General features: G+C 44.2%; 1 protein-coding gene across 3 annotated transcripts in view; it reads right to left on the bottom strand.

Moving 5' to 3' along the window:
• Window positions 1-23,208, bottom strand: part of LOC140399308 (uncharacterized) — a 69,077-nt gene that overhangs the window by 20,331 nt on the left and 25,538 nt on the right. Inside the window, exons 8-13 of one of the 3 annotated variants that reach the window (XM_072488813.1) lie at window positions 17,204-17,383; window positions 14,251-14,375; window positions 10,686-10,773; window positions 5,943-6,056; window positions 2,060-2,227; window positions 662-713 (exon numbers count right to left, since the gene is read on the bottom strand). In XM_072488813.1, the coding sequence (XP_072344914.1) occupies window positions 662-713; window positions 2,060-2,227; window positions 5,943-6,056; window positions 10,686-10,773; window positions 14,251-14,375; window positions 17,204-17,383 (727 nt within the window). The remainder of the gene's footprint in view (window positions 1-661; window positions 714-2,059; window positions 2,228-5,942; window positions 6,057-10,685; window positions 10,774-14,250; window positions 14,376-17,203; window positions 17,384-23,208) is intronic. The other 2 variants (XM_072488814.1, XM_072488815.1) reach the window with 2 other exon arrangements.

Raw genomic sequence — 23,208 nt, 5'->3', positions numbered from 1 at the left:
CTGCTGCTGAAACCCTCACTCGTGCTTCTGTTACCTCCAAACCTACCTGTTCTAATGCTCTCCTGAACGCTCCATAAACATGAGCTCGGCCAAAACTATCCAACTACATCATAACCTGTGCCGTGTCATAAAACCACCTTCCCTGGGCTTGATGATCTACTGGCTTGCAGTTCACCAATCCCTTGAATTTAAAATTCTCATCCTTGTACTCAAATTCCTCCATATCTCTTCAGCCCTACAACCCTTTAATTTTGCATCACTCAAACCACTGCCTCATATGAATCCCTCACTAGTGACCATGCCTTCAGCTGTCTAGACTTAAAGCTCCGAAATTTCCTCCCCAAACTTTATTTGGTTTTCTCTCCTCTTTTAAGGCCTTCCTTAAAATCTACCTCCCTAATCAAGCGTCTTTGAGAACTGTCCCGATATCTCCTTTGACTTGGTGTCAATTATCCAATTACATTTCTGTGATGTTCCTTGGGACATTAGAGGCACTATGTAAACATAGCTGCTTGATACGATCTAATTCAATATCTCAATGTCACAGGCTAACAGACTAAAGTATCCATTAAATACTATAATGTGCTATTTGGGCAAATTTATAGATTTTATTACAAAACCCACTGCAGGAAATACATTAGCTTACTTCTTTTGTACTCACCATACACGGTCTCTGCGTCATAACCCTCCTTCTCAAGCTCTGACAGCAAAGCCTAAATGTACAAAGCACATGTTTATAATAATTATAATCTTTATTGTCACAAGTGGGCTTACATTAACACTGCGATGAAGTTACTGTGAAAAGCCCCTAGTCCCCACATTCCAGCGCCTGATAGGGTACACAGAGGGAGAATTCAGATTGGCCAATTCACCTAACAGCACATCTTTCGGAACTTGTAGGAGGAAACCGGAGCACCCGGAGGAAACCCACGCAGACACGGGGAGAACTTGCAGACAGTGACCCAAGCTGGGAATCGAACCGGGAACGCTGGCACTGTGAATCGTGCCGCCCCTATCTAAAATGTACATTTTATTCAAGAAATTGTAAAATTCCACAGCGTTTCAGGGAAGCCAAGCCATGAACAAAATCCAGTCAAAAGCAGCTATTCCTTCTATCAAGCGCTTTCTATCCAGAGTCCATTTATGGACGTCCATCGCGGATATTTCTCTCCTCCATACAATCTGTTGATCCCCTAATTTAAGGGCCAGTGAGTCCCTTTTCCTACCTCCCCTGGATAAGTTTGTGAACTTGTCTACCTTCTCCTATCAATCCATTATCTTCTTAAGAGATATTCAATGGCCCTCAAATAAGCCACCTTCTATTTTACCTGTCCACCATCCTCTGGATACATTTTCCCTCATTTCTAACTTTGTGCAAGGGTTGTAAATTTTGTGCTCGAGTTCTTCATCCCATGAACACAAGCAAAGTTGAACCGTTTACTAATTTCAAACTTGTGCCTTTTATTGACCCCACCCGTTCCAATCTCTGTGACCTCCTCCACCTCTGCAACCATTCGAAGTCCTGTGGTTTTTCCAATTCTGGGCTCTTGTGCACCCCCAATTCCTTTCCCTGCACGATTAGCAGCTATGCCTTCAGCTGCCTCGGCCCCATCACTCCAAGTCCCTCCATAAACCTCTCCACCTCTCTCTCGTCTAAGACCGTTCTTAAAACCTACTATTGGATCAATCATTTGGTGACCTATCCAAGTATATATTGGTATCTTGGTGTGAAATTCTGTTCGATAACGCTCTTGAAAAGTCTAGGAATATTTACCAAGTTAAAATTACGTTATAAATGCATATTGCTGTTGTAGAAGCTGTTGTAGATTTTCAACAATGGAGTTGCACATTTTGTAAAATGGTATTAAGAACCAAGTGAGCACACACTGAAAAATCCCACAAGTTATTACACAGGAGTTAAAAAATAAAGCTGAATAATAAATGAAATGAAATAAAATGAATAATATTTGGCGCCTCTAATAAAATCATATAGTAAATAAGATTTAGATGCGTGTGCATGCAGGGAAATACAAAGCATTTCAATAGTATATTAACAAACCTGCTCAGAATCCCTATCACTTAAACAATCAGAAACACTGTCATCATCCTCAGTCATCCCTTCTTCATCATCTTCGTCAAAGCAACCAACTGCATCAACAGTGATCAGGTCCTCTGGGTAGTCTTGTCCAGCCTGGTCTTTATCTTGGGAACTACGCTGCAGCTTAACCTGAAAACAATATGCAATTCACCAATGTGCAGTTATTACACAAGTTAGCAATGGTAGCAAGTCGATGCAGCATAATTATTTGAATTTTGTGTCAAATATTATCGTCAGACACAGGGCATAAACATTTTGCATCTGCATCCACTTCCCACCAATATTTTTCTCCCATTATAAATTTCTCTAGTCTATATTTGTGATAGAAATCGCCACAGTAAATTGCTCGTCATACCGATATTACACCCTCTCACAAGTGCAGCAGTACTATATGAGCTCATGTGATTCTATCGTTCGAATTGTATTCCTCCAAGGTGGATAATGCAGCCAGATCACATTTACTGCCCATCTCTATTTGCCGAGAAAGTGATACAGGGAATTCTTCTCGAACCGCTGCCACCTTTCTGGTGATTGCTGCCCACGATGGTGCCAGGTAGGGAATACCAAGTTTCTGACCCAGTAGCAATGAAGGAATGGTTCCAATGAAGGACCTCCCAACATTTCTGCCCTTGGTGGCGGAGGTCAGGGAAGGAATATCCTGTCAAAGTAGCCTTGGCTGGTAATTTGCTGTAGTGTGCCCTGTGGAGCATACATCCTGCAGCTACAGTGCACTGCCAATCAGTGCACTGCAAATGCAGGATGGACGCTGAATTTAAGCCAATATACTGCCCTGTTTCGAGACTGCATAGTGTGGTTCATCTGTGGTTCATAGAAAATCTGATGTTATTTAAGCAATCTAATTAAATTTGGACATTTGGTACAAATGATTGAATGGCATTGATGGCCCAGCCTATATCGTGCACCCAATTAACAGGCGAGAGCACAATTGCAAGGAATCAACGAGATGAGAACACAAAGGAGTTTTAAAAATCAATCGTAAACCCAACTAATCTGAAAAGATGTATATACATATCAGTAGTGTAAGAGATACAAAACACGGAGCTGTCAGTTAAATCAGCTGAGGTAGGTTTGTGGAAACAGGACCACAAAAGAGTATGACAGTAAATTTGACTGCCCAAGAATTCCAAGAGTGGGATACACTGTCATTGATCGAGTGACCTTTACTTCCTCTCCTTACAGATGCTGCCCTACTTGCTGTTTGTGTTCAGTACTTCCCTATTTAATTTTAGATCACCAGAGATTTAGACACAAGGAGAGAATTTTTAAGTTTGAGATTTTGGGAAATCGGGAGCCCATGTAAGTCAGTGGGCACTGGAGTGATGAGTCAAGGGCACTTGATGCAATGTAGGATACAGGAGGTACTTCACAGCCCCAACAAGTAGTCAAGACCAGAGGTGACAAAGATGCAGGTGAGGGTTTTGACAGCAGACAGAGTGAGGTGGGGCAGATGGACAATATTAAGGAGGCAGCATTTCTGATTGAGAGCATGGGGTTGTAAAATTGGGTTAAATAGGCTGCCACAGTTCTGAACTGTCTAGTTAAATGGGGCAGTGACTAAGGATGAGTATCACAATATCTCTGGAATTCGATCCCACATTTTTGGAAGATGTCACCAAGAAGCAGCATGCAAATGTGCGAGGGGAGGAGACAAAGGGCAGATGCTTCAGAGAATCAAGAAACTCTCATAATACTGAATCCATTTTTTAATCTTTGTACATGATAAAGAATATTGTCACTTCAGGACTTGCCGAGGACAACAACTAAATAATATTCAGCCACCGCTGCCTCACGGCGCCGAGGACGAGTTCGATCCTGGCCCTGGGTCACTATCCGTGTGGAGTTTGCACATTCACCCGGTGTTTGCATGGGTCTCACCCCCACAAACCGAAGGTGTGCAGGTTAGGTGGATTGGCCACGCTAAATTGCCCCTTAATTGGAAGCAAAAAGGAAAAAAAGAATTGGGTGCTCTAAATTTATTTTAAAAGTAAATAATATTCAGCCTCAGGATTCATGGGTTAAGGTTATCCACTTGAGAAGCATAGGCTTAGAAGATATATAATTTTGGTATTAAAAATTACAAAGAGATTGTATTTATTCAAGTGGGATAGATGGATAAAGGTAACGGGAGTAACACAAAGCATAAAATATTGTAGACAAAGCATGTTAGATGGCAGGAACTATTTATTTTCAGTCAATAACAGCACAACCTTGCAGAACCCAATTTGAAATGACTTAATATTCCAGTTAAACGTATTGTGCCCCCTGTAAACTAAAACATTTGTAATGTAGATAACATGTGGACAAAGGGCAGCTTTAGTTTCATGTGTTCCTGCTCAATAGGAGGCCTGAATGACTTGTTAATATAATGCTTCATTTGTATTTCACAGGACACATTTCAGTCTCCATGGAGGCTGGCATTTTAATCAGCATATCAAAAAACATGTAACCAGTTTTAACAGAGCCCCTACTGCTACTGAACAAATTAAATTAGAGCCACAATTCCTCTGATTGGCTACAAAGAACAAGGAGTGCAGAGATTTGAGTAATAATACATTTGCAGGTTTTCCAGAAAGGTGAATACAGATGGTCCAGGGCCCAGGCAGTGATATGCCTGCCTCCAAAACAGATAGCGGGCAGGCACAATCCTCATCATTCAAGTTGGCAATAATTTGATTACTAAGTCATCAGGTCACCACTGTTGCAGGTTTCAACTCAGTGGGGATACAATGTGGATTGTTAAGTCTGCCCACTCCAAACAGACCTCAATGGATCTGGATAGTTACAATCAGAAATGTGACCCAAACGGAAGGAAGAATGGAATACAAAAAAGCATTAGTTTGGATGGAGAAGTTTTTCAAATAATTCAACCTGCTCCTTTTAAAATCCAACCCCATCAACTTCCCATTACAGTTCAAGAATCATTTGAAAGGGCTTCAGTTAATGCCTCATTCAAAGGATGTACCCCTTCAGTATCACACTGGAATGTCAGCCAAGTGGAGTTAAACTCAAACCCAAACCAATAACCCGCTGAAACCAAGACAAAAGTGGGATTGGAGAGCCAGATTGGGGCAGTAAAGAACGTGCCCAACCAGAGGGAAAACAAAAATCAGAAAATGACACTTTGTTATATTTGAACAAATATTTCAACTGAGTGTCAACACTGTTCGGCTGCTGAGACAGAGCTAAAAGATCACAGATTCCAAACGTTAAAAGGAAAGGCATTCACTGCCCCACTCATCTCTGCTCACATACATCATGTGTAGCAGTCTTGTCATCATAAAATAGAAGTCATCGAGTTCCATTGTCTCCTGATCGAGCATCACCTCAATTTTAAAATTCTCATCCGGTGTTCAAAACCCTCTGCGGCCTCGCCCCTCACAATGCCTGTAACCTCCTGTAACCCTGGAACCGTGCAAGACCGTCGCACATCTCCAGTCTGGCCTCATGCATTTCCCAATTTCCTTTGCTCCATCTTTGGAGCCGGTGCTCCAGCTACCAAGGTCCTAACGATCTGGAAATCCATCGCTAAACATCGGTCTTTCTCTACTCCTTTAACATAGTTCTGGTTTATCTTATTATCTCCTTATGTAGGTCATTGTCAAATTTCAGTGGGTATTGATCACAGGAGCACATTGAATGCTTCAATCCATTAATAGCACCTAAAGGCAAGATGTTGCCGAGGACGGTAACCGGCCTGTTATTGCCTCAAGCAGGAGGACAGCCATTCAGAAACAAGGTGTAAACATTTCCCCGCCCCCATTTTTAATTTCCCCTGTATTCCATTATGGAAACAAGTGAAAAGCCTAGAAAAAGCTTAGTGTACCTCTTCCACTTTCTGCTTGTGCTCTGGCGACTTCATGTGCTCCACAAACTTTCGGGGGGTTTTGAAGTGTCGGCTGCAGACAGTGCAGAAAGGCCGCAGCGAGAGCTTAGCAAGCTGGTGAGAAACAGAGAACATAAATGACACAGCTACAGCAAGGGATGGGAATGGGCCAGCAATCTCCCTCAAAAACAAAAAAGGACCAGCTGAACCTGGTCCCTTGTACGCAGTGCCAGGCTTTAAACAGCTGCATCTTTCCCTTGTATTGAATGATGATGCCTGGTCTCTTAGGCCGAGGATGCACTCACCTCGTTTATTGGGAAGAACAAAGATGGTAGGATACCTCAATCTGGAGTTGATGGTAGTGGGCTAGGAGCCCAGAGACACTGAACTCAAATCTCTCCATTGACAAATTGCAAAATTGGAGGTCATTTTCCTGGTGTTGACCCACAATAGCAGACGATTCTTTTGCATCAGCTGAGTTTTGTAATATAAAGAACCCAATGACACAACTTAGGCTTGGTTTATTGAAATCACTTAAGGAACACTAACCCTACCCGGTGATGCCGACATGCCCAGTGCCACATGACATGGTTCACTTGCCCGCATTGTACGTTCACTCCCCTCTAAAGTTGCTCAGCAAGCTGCTTGGCTGTAAAAGCCAATTGTTCCAAAAGGCCCACAACCACACATGGCAATAAATCTGAACTACCCGGAGATCAACGATTGAGACAGCAGGCTCGGGTACGAGTGTCTGCAACAAATAGAACAGCACCAGTATCGACTTTGTTTTAACGGCCCTATGGCTTTCAAGATAATATAAACTTTCTCTCAAACCCTTTTCTTGTTTTTCTCTACAATGACAATTTTCAATCTCCAATAGAATGATGCAATAGTAACCATTCAGCCCATTGTGCTTGTGCTAGCTCTTTTGCGAGAACAATCAAATTAGTTCCACACATTGCACTTTTCCCATAGCAGTGCAAATGTTTATTTTTCAGATATTGATCCAATTTTTCTTTGAAAGCTACCACTGAATCCATTCCCACTGGTCTCTCAGACAGTGCAACAAATCTGAAAAGATTCAAATAGTTTCTTAAAAGAGAGTTTTGTTTAATTAAGTTGAATATTCATCTCCCACCTGTGGTAACCTAGCAAGGCCTAGATTTAGGCCCAATAAAATTGGGTATTTTAAATTAAAGAATTGGGCACTTTAAAATCAAGCCACAGGCACACAGCACCATGGGGATTCGAACTGGGCAAGTTCAAACATACAATCAACTGACTAGCTGCCAGAACATGTCTGAACCTGCCCAGTCAATCACCCATCAGCAGATCATCACACACTATTGATATGCAGAGGTCTATTGCCAGTAGCCCAGATCGGGCCAGACTTTGTCACCCAGAGTTTCTGCTGTTACCTTATATGGGAACAGGTTATGTGCAGCCCACACCACCAGAGATGGGACACCTGGGATGGGCTCAGGTGGCCTGTCAAACAGTCATCAACCGGACCATTGGCTGCTGAGACCCCCCCTCCTGAGGCATCATTGGCAGAAAGCCAGAGGAAATAGCAAAAGAGCACAAAGGAAGGGGGATAAAAACAGGTACCCGAGGCACATCAGGAGGGAAGACTCCAGGCAGAGGCAATCAAGGCGGCTGACCAGGGAAGGAAGGACGGCAGAAGCAGCGTGCGAGAACCATCTTCGTGATGACGAACCAAAGGGGCTCACAGATCAGATCCATGTCCTACCAAGCCATCCCCACGGGTAGTATAAACCAATCTTTAGCTGTTTAGCACTGGGCTAAATCGCTGGCTTTGAAAGCAGACCAAGGCAGGCCAGCAGCACGGTTCAATTCCTGTAACAGCCTCCCCGAACAGGCGCTGGAATGGGGCGACTAGGGGCTTTTCACAGTAACTTCATTGAAGCCTACTTGTGACAATAAGCGATTTTCATTTCATTTCATTTCTTATTTGTGGGCAGTACACAGGTAAATTGTGTGTAATAAACATTGTTGAACGTGAATGTGTTATTAAAGACACCTAGGTAAAACCTTTGCGTCAGTGAACTGGTTGCTAGTATCTGAGGTTTTACAGATACAACACACCAAAACAACTTAAGGACACTTTATTTATTGCCCTTAAGGTAACAAAATGCTTCCGGAGTTGGAAACCAAGGGGAAACTAGAAGGCCAACACGGATTTCAAAGAGGTAGATTTTAAGGTGAAATAAAAGAAAAATATTTTGGATACTGGAAATCGGACATAAAAATACAAAGTGCTGGTAATACTCAAGTCTGGCAGATCTGTGGAGGGAGAAATTGAGTTTCTGCTCCACCTCCCAAAAACTGATGCAAAACATATCCTAACTTGTAACAGGTTTTCAATTTCCTACAGGATCTCACTCCTCCCTATCTCTATAATCTCTTCCAGCCCTCAAATTCTCCAAGCTCTTCCAATTCTAGCTTCTGCACATTCCCAATTTTTAAAAAAAAAGTATATTTACTGAGATTTTGCATTTTAAAGAATTACGCAACCAAGTTATAAAATAATATATCCCATAAGTAGGAAGGAGGAAAAAACAGTTTAACATACATGAATACAGAGTGGAACAGGAGAATAATATCACAGTCGGCTTGATATAATAATCAGGCAGGATTGGATATTCATATAGCCTATCAGAGGCTTAGGGATAGACAGGACAAAGTCACAAAGAAAAATGACAAAACGGTGCACCCCTTCCATGCCCACAGCCTGACAATCACCATGCGACGGTTGGGTGTGCACCAACCTGCGGCCTCCTCAACTCCAGCAGCGCCAAAGGCACAATGCCGACCCCTCGCAGCCTCCTCCCTTTGGATACCAAATCCATCTAAATCCATGTGGAAGTCAAGAGCACGTTTATCCTAACAAAAACAAAAGGAAATGCACGAAAACCCCCATTCCTAAGGGGAGTTCCGTATATGCCACACAATGACACGTTTGGATTACAATCAAACCGACAGAACCTCACATCCAGCAAGGGAATGGGAGCCAAATGCTCCTCCCGCTTTCCAAACCCACCCATGGAGAGAGAGAGAGAGAGAGAGAGAGAGAGAGAGATCCAAGCGAGAACGAAAGAGAAAAAAACTCAACCTCAAAGACGAGTCAAAAAAACAGTCCTCCCAAGGTCAAGAAATCTGCCCAGGCCATCATTTGGGGGGGAGAGGGGGGGGGGGGGGGGGTTATCCTCAATCGATGTGAGGACTGAACTAGCCCTACCAACCCAACTGCCCACCCTCCTCAATAACTAAAAGGGGTAAAACAGAGACAAATCACATTCCACATAATTAACTCAATAGGATTCAGCAAGATCAGGATAATCCACAACACAGGCCATCATGCCCACATTTCACACCTCCCTGCAGGAAAAAGGCAGCAACAAAAAAAATCAGCAACATGATCAACAGAGAGCAATGTCCAGGATTTTAGAAGGATCACAGGGCAATTTGCAGGATAAAAACATCCTCAGTGTTACACAAGACGACAGAGGGCAAGGCAGATCTGCGGAAGGCAAGGCAGATCCCCCCCCCCCCCCCCCCACCATGTTGGCATAGCCAGATGACGAATTCTTGGGCCCCTGGGCGCGAAGGATATTTGGGCCAATCTGCCCTTCAGCATAACCACTAGTCCAGTGGCATTATCATGACACCACCATCTTCTCCTGTAACCAGCAACTTTGATAACGATGATAATGCAATCCTCCCCAGATTCCATTATAAGCAAATCTCACCAAAAAAGGGAGTCATTCACTACCAATGTTTGCAAGGACTTGTTCAACTGCTTGCAGAGACTGAAGGGCTAAATTTGCACACTCGCTGTTTTTAGACCGAAGCTACAGCAAGCTTAAAGAACAGAATAAGCGTTAAAACTAGACTGAAACACAAAGGAGAATGGAACAGAAGAGACACAGTAAGCATCAAGGGAGACAAGGACGTTTTTAAGTTTGGAGCTTGTGTGTTGAAATTAAATATAATTAACGAAATGAAACTAAAATTTAAATGTGCAAGCTTCTGAGACACATCGATGACACTGGCTTTGCAATGAGCATATTTTGCATTTTGGCTGAATGCTTTACATTTAGCGTGAGAACCCAAATGTCTACACATCATGAGCTTTTCCAAGAAATCCTTCCCACCCCAACTTATTTGCAGACCTAAGTGTACGAGCACCAATTTAACTTGCATGAATTTTGAAGCAAAATAAACTTATTTGTTAGAAAATTGGTGGCAGTTAAACCGACAAGCAATAATTTTCAGGTTATGGATATAAAAATGTATGATTGCACAAAGAAAAAGCAAATATTACAAACGCATAGCAGGTTAGGTAGCGTCTGGAAGGTAGTCTGATAATTCGGATGAAATATCTCCAGTCGAATGGCAAGCTATCTTTCTCTTTGAGACAATGATTAAATGGCGATGTGACTCTAGAAATTTCTGTACGAAGGTTTTCTGAGGACAGCACGGTGGCGTAATCGTTAGCACTGCTGCCTCACAGCACCGAGGATCTGGGTTCGATCTCGGCCCCGGGTCACTGTCTGTGTGGAGTTTGCACGTTCTCCCCATGTCTGCGTGAGTCTCACCTCCACAACCCAAAAAGATGTGCAGGGTAGGTGGATTGGCCATGCTAAATTGACCCTTAATTGTAAAAAAAAAAAAAAAAGAATTGGGTAATCTAAATTTATAAAAATAAGGTTTTCAGTCTACCTTGTGTCTCTGTGTCCTGCGATGCACAATGATATTCCCTCTGAAGTGAGCCCGACAGGTGGTGCACCATCTGGGCCGTTTCTTGTCACTGTAAGACAATTATTGGTTATTTAGAGCAGGCCTCTGACTTGATTGTCCCTCTCTCCTTCTCCTTCCACTTGCCAGAAAAAGATGTTTGACCTTCACCTTTCCATCACACAGACTAGGTCAAGAATTCAGCTGTACAACTCAGGTCCTTGGATACAATTAGGAAACCCTCTCTCCCCTCCATTCTGCAATTCAATCAGATAATGGCAGATCAGGTCTCAACACTATTTATCTGCATATGCTCAATACCCATTCTTTGTTTAAATATAAATTTAGAGTACCCAATTATGTTTTCCAATTAAGGGGCAATTTAGCATGGTCAATCCACCAATCCTGCACATCTTTGGGTTGTGGAGGTGAGACCCACGCAGTCACAGGGAGAATGTGCAAACTCCACACGGACAGTGACCCGGGGCCGGGACTGAACCTGGGACCTCGGCGCCGTGAGGCAGCACTGCTAACCACCATGCCGCCCCTTAAATGGCTGAACTCAAAACTTTTAATGTCCTTTCATTCTGGGATCCCCCCACCAAAGGTATTATTTTCCCTCTATCTTTATCAAAGCCTTTTAAAATTTTAAATGCCATAATCAGATCATCTCTCAATCTTCTACACTTAAGCCAAGATCGTGCACTCTGTACAGTAGCACAGTGGTTAGCACTGTTGCTTCACAGTGCCAAGGTCCCAGGTACAATTCCCCCTTGGGTGACTGTGCGGAGTCTGCATGTTCTCCCCGTGTCTGCGTGGGTTTTCTCCGGGCGTTCCGGTTTCCTCCCACAAGTCCCGAAAGACGTGCTCGTTAGGTGAATTGGACATTCTGAATTCTCCCTCAGTGAACCCGAACAGGTGCCGGATTGTGGCGACTAGGGGCTTTTAACAGTAACTTCATTGCAGTGTTAATGTAAGTCTACTTGTGACAATAATAAAGATTAAAAAAAGATTAAAATTATAATTGAACCCTCCAAACCCCAGTATCATTCTTTGATTTCAAAATGCTACTCCGGTATTCTAACCTGTTCGATCGTTTTTAATGTTACCCTCCTGCATTCTTCAACTTTTATCAGGGGAAGTCTGGGTTTTAATAGTGAAAAGAATTTGGATGCTTCGTATTTCTACAAGTATTTTGTGGCTATTCAAAAATAACAGTGACATACAACAATGGCACACAAGATAAAAAGCCTGCTGAAATGCCAATTAATTCTAACAACCACAGAGAATCTCCCAATGGTTAAGTTTATTCAGTTAACGGGTATGCCATATAGAGCCAGAAATAATCCCTGGTTCTATCCCCAATTTGTGTGGAGTTAGCCAATCTCAGCCTGAGGCAAGATGTTACATTTGGCCAAGTATCTTAAGCAGGTGACTGCAGAATCGGGTCCTCTCACACACATCCCCACTAAGAACAAAGAATAAAGAAAACAACAGCACAGGAACAGGCCCTTCGGCTCTCCAAGCCTGCGCCGACCATGCTACCCGTCTAAACTAAAATCTCCTCCACTTCCTGGGGTCCGTATCCCTCTATTCCCATCCTATTCATGAATTTGTCAAGATGCCCCTTAAACATTACAATCGTCCCTGCTTCCACCACCTCCTCCGGCGAGTTCCAGGCACCCACTAACCTCTGTGTAAAAAACTTACCTCGTACATCTCCTCTAAACCTTGCCCCTCGCACCTTAAATCTATGCCCCCTAGTAGTTGACCCCTCTACCCTGGGAAAAAGTCTCGGACTATCCACTCTGTCAATGCCCCTCACTGTTGATTCGTGATGCTCATCACAGCTGAACAGCCTGACACTTACTACCAATTTCCTTTTGGCATACAGGAAATACTGCACACATATCTATGGCTGTATGACACTTGGTTTAATAAGTAATCTAGAACAGCGAGGTCTTTCAAAGCTGTATACTTGGATGGCTCAAATGTTTGGAGGCAAAATAGAAAGATTAAAATCTCTCTCCTTAATTCACCTACACATCAAATGGATGCTGCCAATAGATCTTAGTGCTCCAATTAAGGTTATATCTTCATGAGCAACAGAGCCTACAACAGTTTTTTTCCAAAACACCAAGGTCCATAATATTCAAGCAAGGCAAACCAACAGATATGAAAAGCACACAAGCAGAGTGAGTTACCAGGGTTTTGCTTGCAAGGACTACAGTGATTACAACTGATAGAGCCCTGGTTTAAAAGATTATGCAAAGGATTTAATACAGGTTGCACTGTATTGAAGCATGCAAATTTGTCAGCATAGGCAAGGACAAAAAGTGCTATCATAATTATACTATACAAGTTAAATTTACATGGAGAAAGTTGGTTAGACCACACTTTGAATACTGGGCATAGCTCTGGCTTCCATATTATGAAAAGATTATCAAGGCATTGCAGGAAGTGCATAAAAATTTACAAGAATACCACAAATACTTGGATTATACCTTTCAGGAAAGATTAACAGGCTAGAAAAGAGGTTAAGAGATGATCCGACAGAGACCTTTAAATTTCTAAAAGGGTTTGACACAGCAAATGTAGAGAAGATCTTACCTTTTTTTTTTAATTTAGAGTACCCAATTCATTTTTTTTTCCAATTAAGGGGCAATTTAGCGTGGCCAGTCCACCTACCCTGCACATCTTTTGGGTTGTGGGGGCAAAACCCACGCAAACACGGGGAGAATGTGCAAACTCCACACGGACAGTGACCCAGAGCCAGGTTGAACCTGGGACCTCGGCGCCGTGAGGCCGCAGTGCTAACCCACTGCGACACCGTGCTGCCCCGATCTTTCCATTTTTGAGGGTGACCAAAACCCGGGGCTATAAATGTAAGACAATCATTAATCCAGTAGGGAATTCAGGAGGAACGTCTTTACCCAGGGAGTGGTTAGAATGTTAAGCTCAATACCACAGGTAGTTGATGCGAATAGCATAGATGCACTCACAGGAAAACTAAGCAAACCCACTAAGCAGAAAGGAAAAGGATTAACTGACAGAATTCAATGGTGAAAGGTGCGAGGAAGCTTGTGTGGAGCATAAGAACATAAGAACTAGGAGCAGGAGTAGGCCATCTGGCCCTTTGAGCCTGCTCTGCCATTCAATGAGATCATGGCTGATCTTTTGTGGACTCAGCTCCACTTTCCCACCTGAACACCATAATCCTTTCTTCCTGAAATCAGCATGGACTATTTCGACTGAGTGGCTGTAAATTTCTGTGTTGTAAATTCTATTTAATTCTATGTTTTGTTTTAAAAATATCATTTACGGGATGTGGGCGTTGTTGGCCGGGTCAGCATTTATTGCCCATTCCTAACTCCCCTCCAGTTCACAGGGCATTTGAGAGTCAACCACATTGCTGTGGATCTGGTGTCCAGACCAGGTAAGGACGGCAGACTTCTTTTCCTGAAGGACATTCGTAAACCAGGTGGACAACAAACCAGTGGAGGGTCTAAGTCTATGCTTTGAATTGACAAGCTGGGATATATGCACCCACCTCTCCCTGCCTCGTCCCATTCCATCTGATTCAGGAATCAGGGTAGCCAGACAAGCATTACCCATTTGCTGAATCTCCATGAGTCGCTGGTGATGACGAGTTCCATTCATGTGTTTTTGAAAGTTCTTCAAATAAAATGAAACAAATATGGAATTACAAGAGAAATTTAGACATCAACATTTCATCAACCTTAGATGCAAGAACTTAATCTCTGGCTATATTGGACTTTTTGTTAAATAATCATGTGCTTTCCTCAACACAAGATCCACATTAATTATTTTGATGAATAGAGTATATGGAGAACACCAGCATCTTAATCAAACTGCCCGTAACAAGGATGATGTCTTTCCAGGCAAACAACTCCACAGAACTTACGGAAATATTGCTGTATAATACATTTTGCATCCACTTTCCAGGTGTCATACCGCTTTGCAACATAATGTATGGAACAGTATACTGTTGGGCTGTACATATAAATTCCATAAACCACTGCTCATGTCGAAATTACACAATAACACTGGCTAAAAGTATTCAACAGTTGTGTGGCCTGATGTTCTTGTTATCAAAGTACGACGTGGCAACTCTCTACCTGCTTCGGCATGATCTGATTCTGCTCTCAGCCAATGCGCCAATATTATTACAATTCTGTTCCCCACGTTTCCCCAATGAGCAGGCAAGACAGTATAAAAATAGGGTGCTAAAAATAAACAAGGCATTAGGAAGACGATTCCTGGAATACTGTGAACAGTTCTGGTCCCCTATCGAAGGAAAGATATACTGGCATTGGAGGCAGCTCATAGAAGATTTGCTAGGTTGATCCCGGGTATGGAGGGATTTTCTTATGGAGGAGAAGTTGGGCCTGTGCTGATTGAAGTTTAGAAGAATGAGAGATGCTCATTGAGGCATATAGGATTCTCAGGGGGATTGACAGGGTAGATGCTGAGAGTCTAGGACCAGAGAACATAATCTCAGAATAGGAGGTCACCCATTTAAGATAGAGACGAGGCAGAATTTCTTCTCTCAGAGGATAGTAAATCTGTGGAATTCTTTACCACAGAGGGTTGGAGAGATGGATTGTTAAGCATGCTCAAGGCTGAGATAGACATTAAACATCTGGAAGTGAATCAAGGGATAAGGCGGGCAAGTGGAATTGAGGATTATCGCATCAGATCAGTCATGAACTCATTGAATGGCAGAGCAGACTCGATGGGCCAAAGGGTCTATGTCTGCTCCCAAGTCTTATGGACACCTGACTTCTTATCACAACACATCAGGCAACCCTGAACAGATGCCTTTCAAAATAAAGAGGCATGAAGTCAGACCATGCTGCCAGATCAGTGTTCACTAAACCGCCTTTCAAGGAGTAGCGTACCTGCCTTTTTCTGCTCACACTAGCCACAATACTCCCAGACTATCATGTACCTAGTGTGCCTCTGCGACTGACTGGAAAGTGTTAATGCAAGCCCAACCGCACAGCCGCAGTCATTTTCCAGGCACAACCTGGACATCTACTTGAAAGAATTCTGATCACTATAATAATTTAATACACCCAGGAAATTTCTCTTTTATAAAAGCAGTGGAAAAAGTTTACTTTTCTGTCTTTGTTAGCTCTCAAATTCCACATACAAAAACTTTTCATTGGCTAACTGTGTCAAAATTATAGCGATTAGGTCAGCGGCCCGGTAGCACAGTGATTAGCACTGTTGCTTCACAGCACCAGGGACCCGGGTTCGATTCCCGGCTTGGGTCGCTGTCTGTGCGGAGTCTACAAGTTCTCCCCGTGGCTGCGTGGGTTTCCTCCGGGTGCTCCGGTTTCCTCCCACAATTCCCAAAAGACGTGCTGTTAGGCGAATTGGACATCCTGAATTCTCCTTCCGTGAACCTGAACAGGCGCCAGAGTATAGCAACTAGGGGATTTTCACAGTAACTTCAGTGCAGTGTTAATGTAAGCCTGTGACACTAATAAAGATATTATTATGAGTAACCTAGGCTAGTGAATGGCCAGCAAGATTGAAATCGGGCTTATTCACCAACTATAATCCTTGAATATGATTGAATGTTTGGGGGGATCTTATAGAAACATATAAGATTATGAAGAGAATAGATAGGATAGATGCGGGCAGGTTGTTTCCACTGGCGGGTGAAAGCAGAACTAGGGGGCATAGCCTCAAAATAAGGGGAAGTAGATTTAGGACTGAGTTTAGGAGGAACGTCTTCACCCAAAGGGTTGTGAATCTATGGAGTTCCTTGCCCAGTGAAGCAGTAGAGGCTCCTTCATTAAATGTTTTTAAGATAAAGATAGATAGTTTTTTGAAGAATAAAGGGATTAAGGGTTATGGTGTTCGGGCCAGAAAGTGGAGCTGAGTCCACAAAAGATCAGCCATGATCTCATTGAATGGCGGAGCAGGCTCGAGGGGCCAGATGGCCTACTCCTGCTCCTAGTTCTTATGTTCTTATGAATACATGCCAAATATTTCATAAGTTATATAAAATGCATAATCATTCATATATTAATAAAACTCTTAAACTTCAAGTGGTAAGAACAAAATAAATATTCATACTTTGATTGGGTGCAGAGGGAGACTATGGCTCACAGTCAATGTTGTGTGCATCAGAACGCACCTCACTTCGCCTGCAGGGCACTTCAGTCATACCAGTCGGAAAATAAACCACGTGGATGGAAACCAGTGAAATGTGGCAACTCAGCACAAGGGCAACAGTCGACAAAATGCCTTGTGGGCTGCACTCAGAACCCAGGTGAGCCCCAGGTGAGCCACATGTGCCCCCCCCCCCTCCCCCCCCGGGCTGCAGGTTGCCAGTATGTGGATGAGGTGGAGGTTAGTACAGTACATGCGTCTGCCTATGGTAGCTATTCAGTTAAACTGTTATCTTAAGGCATGCATTGCGCCACTGATCATAGACCCTCTTACGCAGACATCACTGCTCTTTTTACCTTTTGATTGTAGCAGTTAGCATTGCAGATGTAACAGATGAACTTGGTAGGTATGGAATCCATCTCGTCAGTAGAGTCCTCACTGCCCTTGGTCCCAGAGTCTGGCGCCGACGTACTGATTGCCCGGCTGTCACTGCTCTGCTGGATTGTCACTTTCAGTGTACTCACGGTGTTCAGTATCTGTAAGATATATATTTTCACTTGCTTTCTCAGCACATCAAGTAAATCATTCAGAGACAAATTGCCACCAATTCCATTGGGGTTGAGTCATTATAGGGAACAGAGTGGAGATAAAGTGCCTAGAAGGGAATAATGCCCATTTGATTTGTTGGTGAATTAAAGAGAGCGATTTTAATCTTTCTATTTTGCCTCCAAACCTTTGAGCCATCCAAGTATACAGCTTTGAAAGATCTCACTGTTCTAGATTACTTATTAAACCAAGTTTCATACAGCCATAGATATGTGTGCAGTATTTCCTGTATGCCAAAAGGAAATTGGTAGTGTCAGGCTGTTCAGCTGTGATGAGCATCACTAATCAACAGTATGGGGCATTGACAGAGTGGATAGTCAGAGACTATCCCAGGGTAGAGGGGTCAATTACTAGGGGGCATAGGTTTAAGGTGCGAAGGGCAAGGTTTAGAGTAGATGTACGAGGCAAGTTTTTTTTTTTTTTTTTTTTTTACAGAGGGTAGTGGGTGCCTGGAACTTGCTGCTCCGCGGAGGTGGTGGTGGGAGCAGGGCTCGAGAGTGACATTTAAGGGGCATCTCGACAAATACATGAATAGGATGGGAATAGAGGAATACGGACCCCGGAAGTGTAGAAGATTTTAGTTTAGTCGGGCAGCATGGTCGGCGCGGGCTTGGAGGGCTGAATGGCCTGTTCCTGTGCTGTACTTTTCTTTGTTCTTTGTTCTTGCTCCATCTTTTCAGCCAACATGTATCAACTAATGGACGTGGTGGCCTTCTTCCTTCCTTCACCTTCCTTCAGCAGGCTAGCCTGCTGAGCCTTCTTCGAGTTGGGCATCTTTGTCGACATTTCGACATGACTCCGTCCAGTAACAGTTTCCTGAGCCCACAGCAGATATGTGGTCAAACTCCCTCGAACAAATGGGTAAAGGCATCAAAAGCAAAGGACCAGCTAGGAGCCACTCTTCGTGCATCTTGCCGTTACAAGACATCAGCAGAGGCCTGCGTGTCATCTATCCTGACGGGTTTGGGAGGCAGGAGCCGGTCCCTGGTGAGAGGGGAAATCCCGGAGTTTAAAAATGGGCTGCCATGTTTTGGACATCTTGATTTGGAGTTTGGGTGCATCAGATTCGATGGAGCATAGTGTATTCAGTCACTGAGGCCAGGGGTCATTGGGCCCGGTGATCACTGGTCCTATATTATCCTATTCTTGGTGCTTGTCGTGAGGGGTTGTAGGTAGTCGAGCGGGTCGAGCCACCCCTCCCCGGCCTGGGGCGTGGTCACCTGGTCATCAGAGCAACGGCAAAGGGCGGCACAGTGGCTAGCACTGCTGCCTCAAGGTGCCAAGGACCCGGGTTGGATCCCTGCCCCGGGTGACTATCCGTGTGGAGTTTGCACATTCTCCCCATATCTGCCTGGGTCTCACCCCCACAATCCAAAGATGTTCAAGGTAAGTGGATTGGCCACACTAAATTGCCCCTTAACTGGAAAAAAAATCTTTAAAAGCAGAGCGATGGCATGGTGGAAGTGATGGTGCCTCATCCTTCAATCTTTAGAATCCTCGCGAGATCCTGAAGAGTGCGCGTCAATCTGGTCATAGCCTTCGCCGTCAAAATGAATGGTGTCTTTATCTTCCAATTCTCCGTGGGCAGCGCAGTGGTTAGCACAGTTGCATCACAGCTCCAGGGTCGCAGGTTCGATTCCCGGCTTGGGTCACTGTGTGCGGAGTCTGCACGTTCTCTCCGTGTCTGCGTGGGTTTTCTCTGGGTGCTCCGGTTTACTCCCACAGCCCAAAGTTGTGCAGGTTAGGTGGATTGGCCGTGCTAAATTGCCCTTAGTGTCCAAAAAGGTTAGCTGGGGTTACTGGGTTATGGGGATAGGGTGGAGGTGTGAGCTTAAGTAGGATGCTCTTTCCAATAGCCGGTGCAGACTTGATGGGCAAATGGCCTCCTTCGGCACTGTAAATTCTATGGTTCTATAATCCTGGACATTACTCAATTATGTTGTTGATTATTTATTGCTCTCTTTTTTTCCTGCAAGGGAATGTGAGATGTGAGCATGAGGACTAGTGTTGTCAATTATCCTGTTCTAGCAACATCATATGGAGTTGATTATGTGATCTGTGAACAGTTTTACTCCTATCCTTGCAGTTGTGGACTTTTGAGGATAGGGATTGTTCTTGATTTCTTCTGTGATGGTTAGTCTGGGGCAGTAGGGGATGTTTCTGGATCAGCTCAGGTGAGGGGGTCTCCCCCCCAGTTGTACTGGGGAGGAGGGAATTAGTTCTAGTTGTTCTAGCTTCTCCTCCATTTATTTTCCTTCTTGGGACGCGCCGAAGTCTGATCATAATCAGAACATGCTGTTGCGGTTCCTCTCTGCATAATTGTATGGAATGATATTGGTTCTGTACTGGACCTGAGATTGGGGTTAAGCTGTGTTGTGTGTGGTACATATGTAACTCCCCTTAGGATTTGGGACTTCGATGTATTTTCTTTGCTTTTTGTAAAGGTGGGTATGCTTGGTTCCTGCATGGTTACAGGTGGGTCTGGTGTCCAAGGAGAGGAGGCTCTGGTGAGTCATTGGTGCCTTTGCTGCTGCTGCTGTTGAAGGAGATGTATATTGGTGCGTGCCCAAACATTGCGTGGAAAATATATCCGTAATTCACGTGGTAATTGCTGGCTGACACGCTTGGGAAGGTGTGCACCATTTTACCATGTTTTCATGGCCTCATCCTGTTTTTCCCTCCGTCTCTGGTGGGGCTGTATAGGTATCTAGTTATGTCTAATGATTGTATCGAGCCAATTGTGATGTTCTCCTATCCCTCTATTGTACCCATGAATGTTGAGCTGTTTTTCCCTTCCTTATGTCAATTTATTATTCGGTAATTTTGTAGCATCATTTTTAAAAATGTAAAAGCGTAACATGCTTTTAAAAATAAACAATTTTTTAAAGAAAAACAGGCAACGAAGTGCCGAGTCCCCAAAGCTACCACTCCCCAATCTGCAAGTAGCACAATTTCATTCAATAGCCATGTAGTTTCCTGAGACAGCTGACGAAAACAAAAGTCCAATGAACAAAAGGGATTAAGGGTTATGGTGTTCGGGCCGGAAAGTGGAGCTGAGTCCACAAAAGATCAGCCATGATCTCATTGAATGGTGGAGCAGGCTCGAGGGGCCAGATGGCCTACTCCTGCTCCTAGTTCTTATGTTATGAAGACCATGAAACCATTGTCAATTGTTGTAAAAACTCATCCGGTTCACTAATGTCCTTAAGGAAGGAAATCTGCCATCCTTACCCAGTCTGGCCTACATGTGACTCCACACCCACATCAATGTGGTTGACTCTTAAATGCCCTCTGAAATGGCTTAGCAAGCCACTTAGTTGTATTCAGTTGCTACAAAAGCACAAAAACATTTTATTTTTTAAAAAAAGGAACAAAACCGGATGGACCACCTGGCATCGACCCAGGCACTAGAAACGGCAATGGCAAAGCCAGCCTTGTCAATCCTGCAAAGTCCTCTTTATTGACATGTAGGAGCTTGTACCAAAGTTGGAGTGCTGTCTCTCAGGCCAGTCAAGCAACAGCCTGACATAGCCATACTCACAGACAATGTCCCAGACACCACCATCACCATTCCTGGGTATGTTCTGTCTCACTGGAAGGACAGATCCAGCAGAGGCACAGTGGCATATAGCAGGGAAGGAGTTGCCCTGGTAACCCTCAACATCTACTCCGGACCCCATGAAGTCTCATGGCTTCAGGTTAAAAATGGGTAAGGAAACCTCCTGCTGATTACCATGCACCAGCCACCATCAGCTGATGAATCAGTACTCCATGTTGAACACCACTTGAGAGGAAACACTGAAGATGGCAAAGGCGAAGAATGTGCTCTGGGTAGGGGACTTCAATGTCCATCGCCAAGAGTGGTTCAGTAGTACCCCCAAAGACAGAGCAGGCCGGGTCCTAAAGGACATAGCTGCTCAACTGGGACCAGGGTACCAACAAGATGTGAAAACATACTTCACCCTCACCAACCTGCCTGCTGCAGATGCATCCGCCCATGACAGTATCGGTAGAAGTTACCACCGCACAGTCCTTGTGGAGACAAAGTCCCATATTCACATTGAGGATACCATCCATCATGTTGCGTGGCACTACCATTGTGAGGAATGGGATAGTCCAAACAGATCTAGCAACTCAAGGCATCCATGAAATACTGTGGGCCATCAGCAGCAGCATAATTGTACTGAACCACAATCTGCAACCTCATGGCCCAGCATATCTACCATTACCACCACGTCAGGGGATCAACCTGGTTCAATGAAGAGTGCAGGAGAGCATGCCAGGAGCAACACCAGACATTCTAAAAATAGGTGACAACCTGATGAAGCTACAACACAGGACTGTTTGTGTGCCAAACAACAAAAGCAGCAAGTGATAGACAAAGATGAGCGATTCCACAACTAACGTATCAGATCGGAGCTCTGCAGTCCTGCTACATTCAGCCTTGAATGGTGGTGGACAATTAAACAACTCACTGGAGGAGGAGGCTCCCCAAATATCCCCATCCTCAAAGATGGAGGAGCCCACCACATATGTGCAAAAGGCAAGGCTGAGGCATTCGCAACAATCTTCTGTCAGACGTGCCAAGTGTTTGATCCAGCTAGGTCCCCAGCATCACAGATGTCAGTCTTCAACCAATACAATTCACTACCCGTGATATCAAGAAATAGCTGAAGGCACTGGATACTGCAAAGGCTATGGGCCCTGGCAATATTCAGGTAATAGTACTGAAGACCTGTGCTCCAGAACTTGCCACGCTCCTAGCCAAGCTGTTCCAGTATAGCTACAACACTGGCATCTACTTGGCAATGTAGAAAATTGCCCAGGTGAGTCATGTACACAAGAAATAGGACAAATCCAACCCAGCCAATTATCATCCTATCAGTCTACTCTCAATCATCAGCAAAGTAACAGAAGGAGTCATTAGTAGTGCTGTCAAGCGGCACTTACTAAGCAATAACATGCTCATGAATACCCAGTTTGAGTTCTGCCATTGTAACTCCGCTCCTGATCTCGTTGCAGCCTTGGTTCAAACATGGACAAAGAGCTGAATGCCAGCGGTGAGGGTTAGGGAATCAGAGGAAAACTCTCTCCTGGTTGGAGTCATACCCGGCACAAAGGAAGATGGTGGAGGTGCTTGGAGGTCAATCTCAGCTCCAGGACATCACTTCCTCATCTTCAGCTGCTTCATTAATGAACTCCCTTCCACCACAAGGGCAGAAGTGGGGATACTCACAATAACTGCACAATGTTCAGCACCATTCACGACTCCTCAGATAATGAGGCAGTCCGTGTCCAAATGAAGCAAGTCCTGAACAATGTCCAGGCCTGGGCTGACAAGTGGCAAGTTACATTCGTGCCACACAAGTGAACATCTCGTACAAGAGGATTGACATTCAATGGCATTACCATCACTGAATTCCCCCACAATCAACATGTTGGGGGTTATCATTGATCAGAAACTGAACTGGACTAGCCACTATAAATGCTGTGGCTACAAGAGCAGGTCAAAGGGTAGGCAACCTACGGCGAGTAACTCACGTCTTGACCCCCGAGGTCTGTCCACCATCTACATGGCACAGGTCAGGAGTGTAATGGAATACTCTCCACTTGCCTGTATGAGCGCAGCTCCAACAACACTCAGAAGCTCAGCACCATCTGGCACAAAGCAGCCGCTTAATTGCTCCCCCTTCCACAAACATTCAATCCTTCCACCACTGACGAACAGTGGCAGCCATGTGTACCATCTCCAAGA

Source organism: Scyliorhinus torazame, chromosome 22 (assembly GCF_047496885.1).
Source record: "Scyliorhinus torazame isolate Kashiwa2021f chromosome 22, sScyTor2.1, whole genome shotgun sequence".
Lineage (NCBI taxonomy): Eukaryota > Metazoa > Chordata > Chondrichthyes > Carcharhiniformes > Scyliorhinidae > Scyliorhinus > Scyliorhinus torazame.
Note: the sequence above shows the minus strand (reverse complement) of the source record. Positions and strands in the feature narration are given on the sequence as shown.